The 16,803-nt window shown below is 49.8% G+C and overlaps 1 protein-coding gene across 2 annotated transcripts; it reads left to right on the top strand.

Moving 5' to 3' along the window:
• The first annotated feature begins 3,337 nt into the window (after nucleotides 1–3,337).
• On the top strand, nucleotides 3,338–16,289 carry LOC135446257 (interferon-induced very large GTPase 1-like). 2 transcript variants are annotated; one of them, XM_064709982.1, is made up of 3 exons: nucleotides 3,340–3,377; nucleotides 6,076–6,264; nucleotides 8,925–16,289. In XM_064709982.1, the coding sequence occupies exon 3, from the start codon at nucleotides 8,927–8,929 to the stop codon at nucleotides 16,223–16,225; it is 7,299 nt and encodes a 2,432-aa protein (XP_064566052.1). In that variant the 5' UTR covers nucleotides 3,340–3,377; nucleotides 6,076–6,264; nucleotides 8,925–8,926; the 3' UTR covers nucleotides 16,226–16,289. The 2 variants fall into 2 exon arrangements, with proteins under 2 accessions (XP_064566053.1, XP_064566052.1); XM_064709983.1 differs by lacking the exon at nucleotides 6,076–6,264 and having other exon boundaries at nucleotides 3,338–3,377.
• Nucleotides 16,290–16,803: the final 514 nt, after the last annotated feature.

The raw sequence follows: 16,803 nt of genomic DNA, 5'->3' as shown, positions 1-16,803 counted from the left end.
CAGTCACAAGATTTTATTATCATTCCATTTTCCTTCCTTTCCTTGCAAGCCTTCTGATGGAATCCTTTCTTCTATTCTTTTAGTATAGTTTTAATATAATATATATATCATAAAATAATTAATAAGCCTTCTGAAACATGGAGTCAGATCCTCGTCTCTCCCCTCTTCCTGGGACCCCTGTGAACACCACCACACACTCTTCGAAGTTTTTGGAAGTTTAATAAGGGATAAAAGGGATAAAGCAAAAATAAGAGTGCTGGATGTACAGCCATAGCCACTTGTACTATTAACTATAACAACCCTTATATATTTTTCATTGCATTGGGCAAATACATATTCACGAGGATTATTCATATTCAAACATTCACTTGAGTTTATTTATTGCTGGAATTCCTTAGCTTTGTTTGACTCCTGACCTTATCTTAGAGCATGTGCCACAGTGCAGATGTGATTTTGAGAGTTTTGTATTTTATTTCTTCACAAGGCCCCCTGGTCTGTGGTTTGGTAATTATTGATAGCTGAAGGGTCAGTGGTGGATTTCTCCTTGCTCTTTCAGTGTTTTTTGCATGGTTCTTTTCAATGTTATCTTATACAGACATTTTAGCCATTTTTACAAGTATTTTCAATCAATATTAGTTATTTCACTATTGTCAGTCATCTACAAAAATAAAAGCATTAGTTATTATTTCACAACTACAATTACTTCTGCAAAAGTTAATGTTATAATACACAGGACATAGCCTCTATTTTAATATTTTGAGAGAGCCTAAACTATAGTATATTTATCACACTAAAATATATAATCTACGCTGGAATTAGGGTATTAAACATAAAAGGCTGACAAATGTTATTATATGAAATAAATATGAAAATGAATAATAAATATGAAATTATATTATATGAAAAATTAAAAGGTGATTACAAACAGCACAAAATAATTTGCAAAAGACAATATAATAGCGAAAGCCAACAACTACACAGTTATTTATAAGAGTGTCACCTTCCCCCCTGTCCCCAGAGTGAAGATGATGTCCCTGTGGATGTCCCGGAGCCTGTGGGAGCAGAGGAGATGCCGTGTGAGGACAAAGCAGCTGGGACTGAGCAGCACATGCAGGAACAGTGCTGGAGGAGCCCCGAGATCGCTGTGACCCCCAGAAATGCAGAGCCTGCCCAGTGCAGGAGTTGATAAGAACAGCAGAACCTTAGAAGCAAAATTCGATCCACGAGGCTGGGCAGTTACCCCAAGCAGATGGAAAGCAATCCCAGAACTGATCTTGTGTGAAATAGGGGGTCACAAACACAAAGACACGCATTGGAGTGCTGAAAAACTTTAAAACGTTTGCAAAAATCTATAATTTGGTCTAAGATGGCTCAGATTGTGCAATCAGGAATCCAGCAAATTGTAGTTTGTTAAAGAAACAGCACTAACGAGGCTAACAAAATAATGCTGGGAGCCACAAAACCTGGAAATGTTCTGGGTGAACACTGGCAGATTGATTTTAATGAATTGCCCAGAGAAGGGGGAGTATAAATCCAGAATTATAAAGTTCTGGTGGAGACCTTTTCTGGGTGGCCAGAAACCTTCCCTTGTCACACCAACCAGGTTAGGGAAGTGACTAAAGGACTGTCAAATCAAATAAGTACAAAAAACCAAAAATACAATAAATCAAAAATTGGGGGTAACTTTGGGAGTGTCATCAGACACAGATTCCCATGTTATTGCAGAAGTGATACAACAACTTAGGAAAGCCTTGGGAATAGCTTGGGATCTTCACACTCCTTACAGGCCCCAGGCCAGTGGCAAAGTGGAGTGAGTGAATTATACAATCAAATTGCAATTGGGTAAAATGTGTCAGGAAAGCTCCTTGACCTGGGTCCAAGCCTTACCTGGTGCTCTACTTCAAAGCAGAATTCAGCCGTGGGGCACCAGCAAAATCAGCCCCTCTGAGCTGCTCTGTGGTCGACCCTACCAAGTGCCACACTCCAGGAAACACACATGTTAAAAAGCAGAGGTTGATTTCAATAATTGCCTCATTTCTCTCAGTAAAACCTTTCAGGATTTGCAGTGGTTGGACACACCAGGGCACGAGGTCCAACCAGGAGATTGGGTCTGTTTGAATGACTGGGGAACTGCTCCACTCCAACCAAAGTGGAAGGGACCTTTCCAAGCACTGCTGACAACTTTTACTGCGTTGAAACGGCTCAAAGTAAAATTTTGGATACCTTGTTCCAGAATTAAAAGGGCCTAAGCCCCATGGGAAGAAGTCAAGAGCTTGTCACGAGCTGTTTTACAAAACCAAATGGCACTACACCTTGTTTTAGCATCACAAGGAGGAACATGGACTGTAATTAACTCCAGTTGCTGTGTATTCACTGACCAAAACCCACTGTAGAGTGTCTACAGATGTCCAGGAAATCTGGAAACAACCCCAAATTTCAAAACCAACAGCTCCTGGCGATTTGAAGAAACCTGGACCAAATGTCCTTCATGGGTACCCAGCTGGACCTGGTGAAACATCTGTTTATAATCACCACCTTAATAATTGCTGTATGGTTTTAGCCAGCATCAAGATTCAGTGTTGCAGTTGTTTTAATGCCTTACACTCCTAAAGGAAATAAAAATCTTAAGAGACTGGTTCCCTAAAGAACTTAGAATCAAGAAGAGGAGGGATTTGATATGGACAGGAGAACAGCACAGCCTTGGAGAAACAGATAAAGGATGTAACTCAGGCAAACAGAAGTTATGAAAAATGGGAGCAGGACGCCAGCTCAGCTGTGCAAGGCTGACAAAGCAGCAGTTGTGCAAACCAAGGATATTTCCCTTACTCAAAAATGGGGATCAAGGAACATGCCCCTAAAAAGGACATGGGATATTAAAGACAGACCCCAGGAACCACATAAGGACTCCTGGTAAGGGATGTGACTGTGTAAAATAAAGTCAAGTATGCAGGGATAGCTAATGAATATGCAATCAGTGTGTATGATAAAAGCTCTGTTCATCCAACACTGTCAGACTTGACTGGAAGAAGTATCCCCCAAATGACCAGTGCTGCAATAAAGAACGGCAGACACGTCCCATGCTACACGTTGAACAACAACTTTTAATCCTTTTCTTCTTTTTTTCCTTCTCTAAAGGAAAAAAGTTGGAAAAGACTTCCAACACCCCACCCTCAAGTTCACATCTCACCAAAAAAACTTTCACTCCCAACCAGGCAGCAGCAGTTTCACTTTCACACTGCTGCAGAAAATCACAAGATTTACAGGAAAGCAGTAATTGCTAAATCACTGCTCCTATACAAAGGGAAGGAGCTCCCTCCAAAGGAGCCAGAGCTGGGTGGGCTGTGCTGGACTTCGAGCAGGGAGAAGGGAAGGAGAAGGTAGGGAATGGGGATGGGGATGGGGATATGGGGATATGGGGATGGGGATGGGGATGGGGATATGGGAAATGGGGATGGGGATGGTGATGAGGATGAGGATATGAGGATGGGGATGGGGATTGGGGATTGGGATGAGGATGGGGAATGGGGAATGGGGATGAGATTGGGAATGGGGATGGAAATGGGGAGGGGGATGGAGATGGGGAATGGGGATGGGGAATCAGGATGGGGATATGGGGATGGGGATATGGGGATATGAGGATGGGGGTGGGAATGGAAATGGGGATGGGGAACGGGGATGGGGAATGGGAATTGGATGGGATGAGGATGGGGATGGGGATTGGGATCGGGACGGGGATGAGCTGCGGGGCTGTGAGCCGGGAGCAGCCGGGAGCGGGATCTTGTTGCTCTCCTGCCTCCTGTTCCCTGTGCTTTGCCAGGGCTGGGGAGATGGCAGGGCAGGAGCAGAGGGGGCTGAGGGCAGCGGGCGGGCGCTGTGCGCTCCGAGCGTGGGCTGCAGGAAGCCGCCTTTGCTGGCACCGCTTTGGGCAGCTCGGGGGAGCCGTGTGCGCTGCGGGGCTGAGCTGGGAGGGCCCCGGGCTCAGAGCGGCGGGAGCGGAGCGGCGGGGGAAGGAGGAGGGATGCGGGGATGGAGGGGCACAGGGAAGGCTGCAGAGGCGCAAAGGCTGTCCCGAGAGCCGGCAGCGGGGCTGGCCGGGCACAGATGGCGAGCGGAGCCCCTTCCCTGCCGCCAGCCCGTGCCCGGCCGGGAAACGCTCCCCGCAGGCGGGGCCGACCCTGCCCGGCCCGGGCACCCCCAGCCCCGCGGTGGGGCCGGATGGCTGCGCTCCCCTGAGGGCAGGAGCCGGGGGGATCATTCCTTTTCCTGCCCGGGCAGGGAGGGTGGGATTATCCTCTCTCACACTCTAAGCATCACCAGTCCGAGCGCTCTGGTCCCTGGGATGGACCCATAAAGGCAGCAGTGTTCCCAGAGCCCCTTTCCCTGGGCCAGGGCTGCGGAAAACACTCTCGGGAGGCTGTTCCGTGAAACGGGGTGTGGGCATTCCCATGGCAGGTTCTGCTGCCAGCCTTGCTGCTTCCCTCCTTTGCTTCTAAGGAGGAACTCGGTCCCGAGTTATGCCCTGAATGTGCTCAGCGCCTCTCTGCGAGTACTGACACAGTCGCATGGGGCTTTTCCCCTGTTCCTGCAGGACTGGGAAGCCGTGCAGGGACAGCCAAGGGTGCCTGGGGGCAGGTTCAGGGTGTGGCTGGGCTGGAATTGATGTTGTCCATGGCAGCCTCTGGCTCCTGAGTCTGAACCAGCACTGGCACTGCTCCAGAAGGAGAGAATGTGGAAAAGGACAGGGGTGGGACAAGTGACTCAAGTGGACAAGCTCCAGCAGTGACCCTGAGCCAGCAGTTCCCATCCTGAGCAGGCGCCCTGCACTGAGGCTCTGCTGCCCAGGGAGCAGCTGGACATGTGCCCACAGAAAGCAATTGGTGTCTGAAATCCCTCCTGTGCTCTGCCAGCACGTCCGGCTTTCCTCTGCTGCTGAACTGCCCTTATCTCGAGCCTGTGGCTTTTCCTACATCTGCTGTCCCCCTCCTGTCCCCATCCTGCTGGTGGGAGCACAGGAGCTGCTGAGGGGGCTCAGGGCTGCTGGGATCCAAGCCCAGCGCTGCTTCTCCCCCCTCTCCAGGGCCCTGAGCTTCCCCCCAGCAGCAGCTGCGTGATGTGGGCAGTGGTGGGACAGGGCCCTGCTGCCCCACTGGCAGTGCTGTTCCCCTGGCTCTGCCCCCTCCTCACCTTGTCTGCTGCCCCCAGAGCACAGATGTTCCCTGCACAGCCTCTCACCCATCAGCACCCCCAAGTCCTTCTCCTCAGGGCTGCTCTCAATCCATTCTCTTCCCAGCTTGTGTCTGGGCCTGGAATTGCCCCAACCCAGTGGCAGCACCTGCACTTGGCCTTGGTGACCTTCAGGGGCTTTGCTCTGTCCCACCTCTCCAGCATGTCCAGCTTCCTTCTGGTGGGGGAACATGGATGTAGGTCCCAGGTGAAACCCTGCTCTGGTCACCTCCCAAGAAGAGCCCTGAGGAGTCTTTGCTGCCTGGGGAGTTGCTAGGGGAGGAGAAATATAGGGCAAACCTCAGCTGGGTTTCAGGGTATCCCCGGCTGGCTGCCTCAAGTCCAAAAGTGCTGTCCTGTTCAGGACAGCCTGACTGAGCTCCCAGGCAGCTCCCAGCCGCAGGCAACCTTAGCAAGCAGTTCACCTCTTTAGTGATTTGTAGCTCTTTGCTTGCTAATTTCCTTTGGCAGACACAGGGAGAGAAGGTTGTATGAGGTTCCACAGAGATGTCCTTTATTGTTGTCTTCTGCAAAGGTTCTTGGTGACAATACTTCTGTCAAACTGGGCAAAAGTAGGTCTTTATATAGAGTACAGGAGTTTTATAAATTGTCCAGTTGTAAGGGTCAAAGGTCAAGTAACCCATAAACTTACAGAGAGAGAAGTAAGTGTCCGAAGGCAGAAGAGGGGCTTCTAAGGTCCAGTCATCATGACTCGGCATTTCTTAGGCTGCTGAACGCCATGGAGGCATTGCAGTCCCTGTGCCTGCTACAGAGAAGGGTTGGCTTCCAGTGCTCCCTGGAATGAATCCTCTATGGGTTGCTTTCTCCTGACTGTCTGCTCTATTCCTTTAGGACTTTGGGCTTGTCATTCCTGGTGCTCTTCCTCCTGAGTTCTTGAGGGGTTCCTGTCTTCTTCTCCACACCCACCGTGTGCCCCAGGCCTGCCCCTGCTGCTGTGCTGTGTCCCCTGAGCTGGGGCCCTCGGCTGCCGGTGTCTGCTGGGAAGCCAAGGCTGGGAGCAACGGGAGCATCTGCTGTGAGGTGGGTGAGGGAAATCAGAGCCCACAGCCCTTGCACACATTGCCCAAATCTGCACTGTAATAGACAGGGCCAGGATGCCAGCTCCTTTAAAAAGGCCTTTATTAAAAACAGCTCTGTGTGGGGAACCTGAGGGGTTGTGCACACCACACCACTGAGGAGGAGGAGTGCAGCTTTGTCTATTGGCAGAGCTGGAGCTTCTGTCCTCACAGGAGTCCTTAGGAAGACAAAGTTGGCTCTTAGTTTAGGGATGTCATCTAAACTGAGTGCTATTAAACTTATGGTGACAGGATGGAATGCAGCTCTGGTCAATGGTGGGTGATTTCCTGTGGTTCTTTTGGGTTAAAATAATAATTTATGTGCTGGTTTGTTGTTTTTGAGAGGGTCCAAATAGTTCCAGCAGCCTCTCATTAAATTCAGTCTGGGTGTGAGTCCTTCTGGGAGCAGGTGAAGGGGTTCCCTATGGAAAGGGATACAAATACAGGATAAGATAGTAACTCTTAACAGTGGCAACCAAAGGCAAGTCCCAGAACCCTAACATTCAATATTCAACAACAGACCAACACTTCAAATTAAGACCCTATCCACTTCATCAACATCAACTAGCAATTACCATTCTGACAAAGAGCTCCCATCTTCAGGGTTTCATTTCTCACATGCACGGACTCCCTAGGGTAAGTGACGCAACCACTGGAGCCTTTAGCTAGCTCTTTTAGAACACCAGCAGCCATGCCAAGGTGTCTGGAACAACTCCCGGATGAATTCACCAGGAGCTGAACTTTAGAGCTGCAGCTCTACAGTGGGATTAGCTGTTCCAGCGTCAGGGAGAAAAGTAAAGGAATTGACAGATGCTCTCTGCCTGATAGTGCAGAAAGTCTTTAATCCAGAGATTCAGAAGCAAAAGAAAAATAGCACAGCTCTGCAGTGGTTTATATACAGGCCAAAACTGGTGGGCAGATACGAACAGCCAGCCAGTGGGATAACCATAGGGGAGGAGTAAGTGGAGTGGTTTATAGAGGCAGTTCCAATGAGAGCAAAGGGGAGGAGAAAGGGGCGTGGTTTACATTGGGGCAGATACAATTTAGGGAGATACCAACTTGGAACAACATAGGGAGGGCTTTGGAAGCAACCATTATCATAGAATCCGGATTACAAAATTGAAAATTGGGGTAACACAAACACTAACTGCAGCAGAAAAGCTGCCCCTGAAGCCTCTGGAAGGGTGCAGGAGTCCAGTCCAAGCCCCTGGGTCAGTCCCTGCACTGGTGACAGTTTTGTGACCTTTGTGAGACAGTGACATGTGGTGTTTGTGTGTCTGAGATGCAACACACGACAGACCTCCATTGTTCTTCAGCCAAACTGCCTGTTTTATTGTTCAGGGCTGGCTTTTATAAGAAGATCAAAGTTCCCCACTTGAAACAGCCCTTGGTCTAATCTCCATGCCCCTTAGACTCTGAACCAGTCAAATGGTGGTACTTGAGGAGACTTGTTATTTGTTGAAACCTCTGTCAGTCAGTCTGGAGGCTGGTTTATGGAACTGGGCTGGGTTTCTTATTTAAAACTTGATTAAAATGCAGTACAAATCAGCTTGTACTGCAACAGGACAGAAGCTGAATGCTCAGAAGAATTTTTGCAGGGAATAACTCTCTCATCCAGTTCATCCAAGTGAACTGAGACTGGGACAATCTTCAGGGTTGTGTGACAGTGCCCGTATCCCCAAAGGTTTAAAGGCAGGTGCCCAGTTGAAGGTTTGCAGGCACTTTTCCTCCTGTCACCAGAGATTCTGAACTTGGTGGCTCTGTGGCGGCTGGAGCCAAGATGGCCACCTATGGGCACCTGCCTGATGAGACCTTCTGTGCTAATGAGCAGCAGATCACAGAGGGCACCTCTCTTAGCTGGATCCCAGCATCTCCAGTCTCCCCTGAAAGGCCACCAGGATGTCCCAGGCACAGCTGTGGGCAGGGACAAGGTGGATTTTCCCCCTGCACTGGGGTGGGCCCCTGAGGGTGCCAGGAAGCAGCTCCTGGGAAGAGGCCAGAGAGGGGCGAGGGAGGGGCTGCGCTGGCAGCTGGAGCAGGAGCACAGCTCAGAGCCCATGGGGGGCATGGGGGGAGTGTGTCTGGGGAGTGTGGGGTGCCATGGGGGGAGTGTGTGAGCGCTGCCTGCGGGTGCTGGGAGCAGCAGGCTGGGCCAGGCAGCGAGCAGGGCAGCCGTGGGCTGGGCAGAGGGTGCAGGATGCAGGCAGGGCTGTTGGATGGGCAGAGGGGCTGTGCCAGTGCTCCAGGGAGCCTGGAATGGCCCCGGCTGTCTGCACTTGTGGATGGAGGAGTTCTGCTGGGAGGATGTGGGTGATGGTGAAGGCAGCACCTTGTCCAGGGCAGGTTGTGTGGCTGAGTGAGTCTGTGTGTGTCTGTGTTTGTGTCTCTGTGTGTCTGTGCTGTCTCTGGGATACACACTCAGCTTCTGGGTTGATCCTGCAAACAGGAAAACAACAGGCACATCCAGGGTGCTGGGAAGCAGACCCTGGCTCTTTTGCCATCCCACACCAGGGTCCAGCAGCCGTGTGGGAGCAATCCCCAGGGCTGCAGCTGCTGCAGAGCCCCTGCCAGGAGCCTGGGGCCTCTGACAACACCTTAGGGAAAGTCTCTGTTCTTCCTCCACAGCCATGGCTTCGCAGGAGGACACACAGGAGGAGGATTCAAAGGCCCAGCTCCTGGCAGAGGCATTTGAGAGGGAAGGACTGGATGCTGAATACTGGCTGCCCAAAGTAATGCAGATCTTGGGAATCAAGTGCAGAGAAGCCCTGCAACATCTGGAATATAAAGATTACCTCCGGCTGGAGTGTGAGGTACGGCACCCCTGGGAGAAAAAGGCACTCCAGAAACTCCTGAACATAACAGATGACAAAACATGTGAGGAGATGCAAAAGCATAACTCAGAGAAAGCAAAGCAAAGACAAGAAGTGGCCAAACAAGCTCTGAAGGATCTGACAGAAATGCTCAAGAGCCGCAGCCACAGCCAGGATGATCTGAGGGAGAAAGCAGAGACTCTGTGGCAAGCCATGGAGATTCCCAAAGAGTTCTGGCCAGCACCAAAGAAACCCTTGGTGGATGTGCTGGAGAGCATCCAGAAGCAGCTGGAGCAGCAGGAGCTGTCAGCAGGCAGGAGGGAGAACATTCCTGACACGGAGGTGCTGAGGCGGGCGTCAGGGGGATTGGCCCTGCAGGGCATCTACAGAACCAGCAGACCTGAAGATGTGCTGGCAAAGCGAGAGCAGCTCCTCAGGGTTCCTGAGGGATTCCAACTTGCTGGTCCAGAGCAAAGATCACTGCTTGAGAGGAAGGAGTTCTCCTCCTCTGCAGCAGAATCCACTTTCACCAGGTCCATGGAGCAGCTGGGGTTCAGCATGAGCGTTTCTGCCAAAGCCTCATTCTGGGGGATTACTCTGGGAGGGAGTGTAGATCACAGCAGCTCCTCGCAGTCACAGGACACCCACCAGTCCCACTCTGAGCAGAGCTACTTTTGCACCACCAAGTACCAGTACATCCCTCTGGCCTCCTGCTACTTCCAAAGGCATCAGCTTCGCCTCTCGGATGCGGCTCTGCAGGAGCTGCAAGAAATGGAGCAGCTTTTGAGCTTCAGCTGGGAAGAAGACAACCCCAACTTGGTGAAGATGTGTGAGAGCTTCTTCAGCAGGTTTGGGTCCCACATAAACCAGGGTCCCCTCCACTTTGGGGGGATATTCTGGTGGAAGGCGTCTGCAGAAGGATTCCGAGCCGAGCAGCGGGAAGAGGTGAAGCGACAAATGTCTGAAGCACTGAACAGCTTTGTTGGGGCCAGCTGGGGTGGCTTCGGGGCCAGTGTAGAAGGGACCCTGGATGTTTCCAAATCCAGCTCAAAGGCATCTGTCTCGGGTAGAGCCAGACAGAGATCTCATACAGAAATTCAGCTCTACGTGATCAACACAGGGGGTCCAGCAGACACAGCTTCCCTTCCTCAGTGGAAAACGGGGCTCGTGTCTGATAACACAACGTGGTGTGTTATTGACCGTGGCTATCAGCTGATCCCAGTGTGGGACATCATCCTGTACAATCACTGCAAGGATTTTAAATCCATAGATCAGATGAGCAGAGCCCTCAGGGCTGGGTACAAAGCGCTGACGAATCAGAGCATTGGCACCGTTTTTGGGGAGGAACTGGGCAGTGCAGTGCAAGAGGCCAGAGATTTCATGGCAACTGTGAAGGCCTGGGAGGTGACGAAAGTGGATGAAAACAAGCTGCTCATGCTGATGGAGCTAAAAGATGATCTGAATGCAAAAACCAAAAACCCCAGTGTGTGGATCAACGTGTGCCTGTCAGACAAAGCCCTGCAGGACTTTCTGGTGAACACCATGCAGAGATGCCAGGAGTTGCCTCCAGAAAACACCACCACTATCAAGGTAATGTTGAGGAGTCTCCTGAATCCTCATATCTACTCTGTCAAGGACTTCCCTGAGGCTTCCTTACTTATGCAATGGATCTTTCAGACTGAGCAGCCACTTCCCAGATCTCCCAAAGTCTCTGAGCTTCAAGAGCTCATCAAAACACTGCAGAAAATGAAGGAGCACATCTATGCTGTCACCTACGCTGCAGGAAGCTCTGCTTCTGATGTTCATGAAGCAAAGATAGAAGCCACCCTGACCAGCAGCCTGGCCATTTATTCCTTACTCCAGTCTCTCCAGGAACAGGCTCAGAAGGACATGGAGCTGTTGGTGCTTTTGATTGCAACCAGCACAGGGTACCAGGTGGAAAGCAGCACTTTTCAGCACCTCCTTGGACACCCAGAAATTCAGTACATGGTCGAGGAAATGGAAGCGGCACATGCGGAGTACATGAACCTGAAGGAGCAAGATGCCGACAGAGCTGAGGCCTTCCTCCTGCTGACGGGTCTGACTGTGACACCCGAAAGTCAAGAGCTGTCCCCTGAGCAGAAAACAGAGCGTTTAGTTTTCATGGAAGATCACATGAAAGGCTCGTGGTCCCCACAGATAAAGAATCTCCTCCAAAAGCACAGTGGAGACAAAGACTGGGAAAGGCTGAAAGGGGATTTGGACTCCTTGACCAGTGGATGCTTGGATGACAAATGGGAGGAAGAGAGGATGCAGAACATACTCAGCGACCTGGAAGACACTTTTCCAAAACCTGAGGTCTCCAGTCAGTCCCAGTCCAAGTTGGACAGCAGCCAATCCCAAGAAAATGAAGTAATTTCAAACCAGGAGTTCCTCCAGCTGCTCAAGCGCCTTGGACTGGAAAGTCACTATCCCAGGAAAATGGGGATGGGAGATTTTCACATCATCTGCAAGACGTCTCTGCAGGACAGCCAGCCCAGCCAGGACAAGGAACTGCCACTGTACTTCTTGCAGAAGCTGTTAACCGCTGATTCTGGGGTGAGGTACCTGACTTGCTGGGATGACAGCAACCCAGGCCTTGCACCTGTGCCACAAACCACAGCAAAAGAGGACCAACACTCAGATACCTTTGATCAGTTTTTTGACAATCTGACAGAACCAGGCCCTAAACACGCAAGCAGGGACAGCCATGTGCACCCCATGGACCTGCAGATGGCCATTTTCCATTGTGCTGATGACTTCCTGAGACAGACCCTGGCAACCAAGCTGGCGTTCTGCCAACTGGCGCTGCCTCTGCTGGTGCCCAACCCGAGCACTTCACACATCGAGTTCCCGCTCTACTCCCTCAGCCAAATCCAAAGGAGCTGGAAAGAGGTGGACAAGTCAGGAAATCAGGCCCAAACAAAGAGCTACAATAACAAACTCATCTTTCAGGCACAGACACCCATCGTGTCCTTCATCCGCATTGGCAGCTCGGCCTCCTCTTCCAAGTCCCAGCTCCTCAACGCTCTGCTGAGCAAACGCAAACACGACACTTTCTTCCACCGCCACTGCAGAGGCAGCACCAGAGAGCGTTTGCTGATGGAAGGGCTGGTGGAGATCGCCTGGTACTGTCCTCGTGGAAGCTCTGATGACACCTTTGTGTGCTGCGTGGCTTTCTGTAACCTGCATGGAGATGCCAGGGATCATGGAGCACAGCTGCAGTTCCTGCAGGAGATATCTGCTGTCAACGTGGTTCTTGTCTCTGAGTTGGAGCACATGGACAGGAGGGGAAAAAAGCTTCTGCAGGACCTGTGGCAGTCACAAAAGCCTTTGGTTTGTCTTCTCACAGAAAATGATAATGCTGCAGCTGGACAGGCCAGTAAAAACATAAAAATAGGGATCAAGAACAGAAATGAGGCAGAACTGATACATGAGCTGAGAAAGACAATTGGGGATCTCTTGGAAGGTTCTAATCCATGTTTCAGCCTGGAGGCCTGCGTGGACAAAGCTCGCCAGCACGGATTCATAGTGGATGCAGATCAACCCGCGTGTGTGACAGCCAAAGCAAAGGCAAAGGAGCTGGTGGAGCTTCTGAAGAAAAAGAAGCTGTCTGAGATCAAATCCCAGCTGCTGCCGCTTCAAGGAAAACTGTGGCACCAGTGGTGCCAAAAGGACAAAGAACTCACTCGCTTGCAGGAGAAGGGGAACAAGAGCATTGAGCATCATCGCAGCCAAATTGAAAATGAGAAGAAAGCAATAAGAAGGAAGCAACTTGACCAAGCTTTCCCTCTCAACGCACTGATGAAATCATTCCTTGGCTTTCTCCAGGCCCAGCCAGCAGATACCAAGAAATACTTCCTGCACTGGATGAAGGTCTTTATGGACGAGCTGTCTTGTGGTCGCCTTGAAGAACTGAGGAGAGACTATCACAAGTTATGGTCTAAAATCCTGTCAAGAAAGAAAAGCAAGAAAGATCCCAGGGTGAATGCTGAGTTGCTGAGTCGTTTGAATGCCCTCTCTAATGAAATCAACGATTCATCCATTGGTCTGGAGCACCTTCTGAGAGAGGTAGGGCAGATTTATGAAGCTCTGGAATTTATCAACTCTACGAATGACAATTTTGACAAACTTCCAGAAATTGCAGCAGAGCTGATGGTTTCAGGGTACCCTGTGGAGCTGATGGATGGGGATGCTTCTTACCTGCCCTTGCGCTGGGTGAAAGCAATCTTTGACAGCTTAATTGAGAGGCTGGGGGACAAACGAGTGTTTGTGCTCTCCGTGCTCGGCATCCAGAGCACAGGCAAGTCCACCCTGCTGAATGCCATGTTTGGTCTGCAGTTCAACGTCAGCGCAGGGAGATGCACCCGCGGAGCCTTCATGCAGCTCATCCCAGTGGGCGAGGAGCTGCAGCAAGACTTGGGCTTTGATTTTGTGCTGGTGGTTGACACAGAAGGACTTCGTGCCATTGAGATGGCCAATAAACAGTCCCTGAACCATGACAACGAGCTGGCCACCTTTGTCATTGGTGTTGGCAACATGACTGTGATCAATATCTTTGGAGAAAATCCATCAGAAATGCAAGATGTTCTCCAGATTGCTGTGCAGGCTTTCCTGAGGATGAAGAAAGTCAATCTTTCCCCAAGCTGCCTCTTTGTCCACCAAAACGTGGGAGAAGCAACTGCCAAGGAGCAGAACATGGAAGGACAAAGGCGTTTGCAGGAAAAGCTGGATGAAATGACCATGGTAGCTGCTCAGCAGGAATTCTGTGACATCTCCTCCTTCAGCGATGTCATTGGCTTTGATGTGAACACCCACATTCACTACTTTGCTCACCTGTGGGAAGGAGACCCCCCAATGGCACCACCCAACCCCACCTACAGCCAGAATGTCCAGCAACTCAAGAGCAAAATCCTCCAGGCTGCCAAGAATTCACAGCACAGCATTTTGAGGTTCTCAAGCCTGAAAGATCGTGTTGGTGACCTCTGGAATGCTTTGCTGAATGAAAACTTTGTGTTCAGCTTCAAGAATTCCCTGGAGATTGCAGTGTACAGGAGACTGGAAAGGGCCTTTAGTCAGTGGACCTGGAGGCTGAGGAGTCACATCTCAGATGTACAGATGAGACTGGTCAACAAAATTCGGAATGGGGACATGCAGAATGTCACCATAAAACACCTTGAAAAGCAGGTGCAAGGGACAAGTGATGCTATTGAGAAGGAAGTGGAAAAGTATTTCAGGGAAGACACAGACTGTGAGACTCTGGTGCAGTGGAAATCAAGCACGGAGCTGAAGCTGAAAGAACTAAAAGAGACTCTTCTTCATGAAACAAAAAAGAAATGTGAGAATCTTATTGAGCTACAGAAGGAGCAGAAGAAACTGGATGCAAGGAAGTTGGACTATGAAGATGAGCTCCTGAGAAGGAGTCGGGAGCTGGCTGTGACTCTGAAAGGGAAGAGCCTCAGTGAGAGAGAACTGAAGGACAACTTTACTCGTGTCTGGAATGAGTGGATTGCCGAAGTCTCCCGTGCTGCTCGTCCTCCGGAACAGGTGGATATTGATGCAGAAATTGAAGATGTCCTTCTAGAGCACTTTAAGGAGCCAGGTTTCCATGCACAGATCACATCATTTTCCAGAGGGAGAGGGTTTTTTTTTGATCCAGAGAAACACATAATGAAGAAAAAGCATTTAGGCTTATTCCCACCTTTCAGGAGGCTTTCCGTTGCTGATTTGATCAACTGTGAGCACATCACAGACAACATCATAGCATGTGTGATGGCAAACATTGCTAAGAAGGAAGAGGAGAAACGCGATTATAGTCGAAATTTTATTCATGAAATACTCAATGAAGTACAGAAAGCTGTCAACTCTGTCCCCAGCAATGCAACCTGTACTTTTAACAGAGAGTACAGCATGGATTTGTCTCTGTATCTGTGCACAATGGCAGCAGAAAGGTTTAAAGCCATGCACGAAGCATTCCGAAAGGCAAATGACCCAGTTGTGTACCTGATGAGCAAGAGAGAAGATTTCTTCCAATGTTTCCAGATTTCCTGCCAAGGAGCCACTTCTGTCACAACTTTTGCTGTTTTCCTTTGTGACAAGATTGAACCAGCTCTTCGCCAGGCAGTCTATGAGAGGACAGCTAAAGACATCGCTGAGGACATGCAGAAATCCCCAGATTTCCAGGGCAGCAGAGCCAATCTGGAAGTTTGCATCCTGAGATTCCTGGCAGAACAGGAAAATTTTGAGTATTTCAAGCAGTACCTTATGTCTCCAAAACAGTTTTTTGAGAGTTACATTAAGATACGAGTTAAGAGTCACTGTTTAGATGGGAGTAGGAAGCTGAGGATGTTTTTAGATTCCTCCCTTGATATTCTCTATAGAAACATCCTTTCAGCTGTTTCTTTATCAACCCAAATTGTCAAAGACAGAAAAGACAGACAAGACAAAGTCTCTCTTTGGCTGGATGAATTTTGCAGGGAACTGACAGAGGTGATCAACTTGCCCAGAAGTGACCTGAAGGGCATCGAGCACCAGGAGGTCACAGACATTGAGTTCCTCAGCAGTGCCATGGCAGAAGCTCTGGATGACCTGAGGGAAAGGCTCATGGAAGAATTGGCTGGTGCTGACCTGAGTTCGTTTCCAAGGCAGCCTCACGCCATCCTGGCAGAGCACTTTGCAGGGTGCTGGGAGCAGTGTCCCTTTTGTGGGGCTGTCTGCACAAACACCATGCAGAATCATGATGGAGACCATCAGGTGGTCTTCCATCGCCCACAAGCTTTGAAGGGATGGAAGTGGCATGGGACAGACCACCTGGCCATTGATATTTGTTCCAGCCTTGTTGCAAGTGACTGCAGATTCAGATTTGGTGGTGGCCCATGGATCCCTTACAAAACATACCGGGATGCTGGACCTCCTTTTTCCACTTGGAATATTCTTCCTGATTCATCCATGCAGGCGTACTGGAAATGGTTTGTGTCTCATTTCAGGACACAGCTGGAAGCTCTGCACAATGGGAAATTTCAGGGTAAAGGAGAAATCCCTGAGGCGTGGCAGAGAATTACCAAGCAGGAAGCACTGTCTGAGCTGGAGAAGCGTTAGGCCACATCCTTTGGGAGGAAGAACCACAACAGCTTTGGAGTTTAGGAGAACTTTGTACCAGGCTCTCCATAAAATGCAGTTACAATGATGACATTCTCAAATCATGTTCCAATCATGGCATCTAAATTTCCCAAATTTGGTGAAAGAAGGCAAGTTACTGTGGCCATCTCTCAGTAATGCCTCAGTTCATGAGAAAGCCAGAATCCTCTTGCCTTCTTGCCTGATCTTAAAGCACCTTCTGTACCTCAAGAATTAGAAATTCTTGGTTCATTAGCAGTGGAATTTTGTGCTGAGTTTCAGTTCCAGGGAGATCCAAAATTAAGTGTTACTCCCCATCATCCTGTGTACAGAAACTCAAGTTTGTGGTGCAATTGTACTGCCCCATATCCCCCATGGCAATTGCCAAAAAGATATTAGCTCATTTGTAGAGATAGAGCCTAGAAAGGCATTCCCTCAAAAATGAAAAGTGGCCCATGTAGCATTGTACAGCTCACTGTGATGGCACAAAATGTTAAAAAAAGCCATCAAGAGAAAACATAGAGAAAAAAGATTTACCCATCATTATGAAGAAAACTGTA

The sequence above is a fragment of the Zonotrichia leucophrys genome, chromosome 3 (genome assembly GCF_028769735.1).
Source record: "Zonotrichia leucophrys gambelii isolate GWCS_2022_RI chromosome 3, RI_Zleu_2.0, whole genome shotgun sequence".
NCBI classification, from domain to species: Eukaryota; Metazoa; Chordata; class Aves; order Passeriformes; family Passerellidae; genus Zonotrichia; species Zonotrichia leucophrys.
The sequence above is the reverse complement of the archived record's forward strand: the minus strand, read 5'-3'. Positions and strand labels throughout refer to the sequence as shown.

Bases quoted from the DNA above. Each gene is read 5' to 3' on its own strand.
- LOC135446257 (XM_064709983.1), top strand. From the start codon at position 8,927: ATGGCTTCGCAGGAGGACACACAGGAGGAGGATTCAAAGGCCCAGCTC.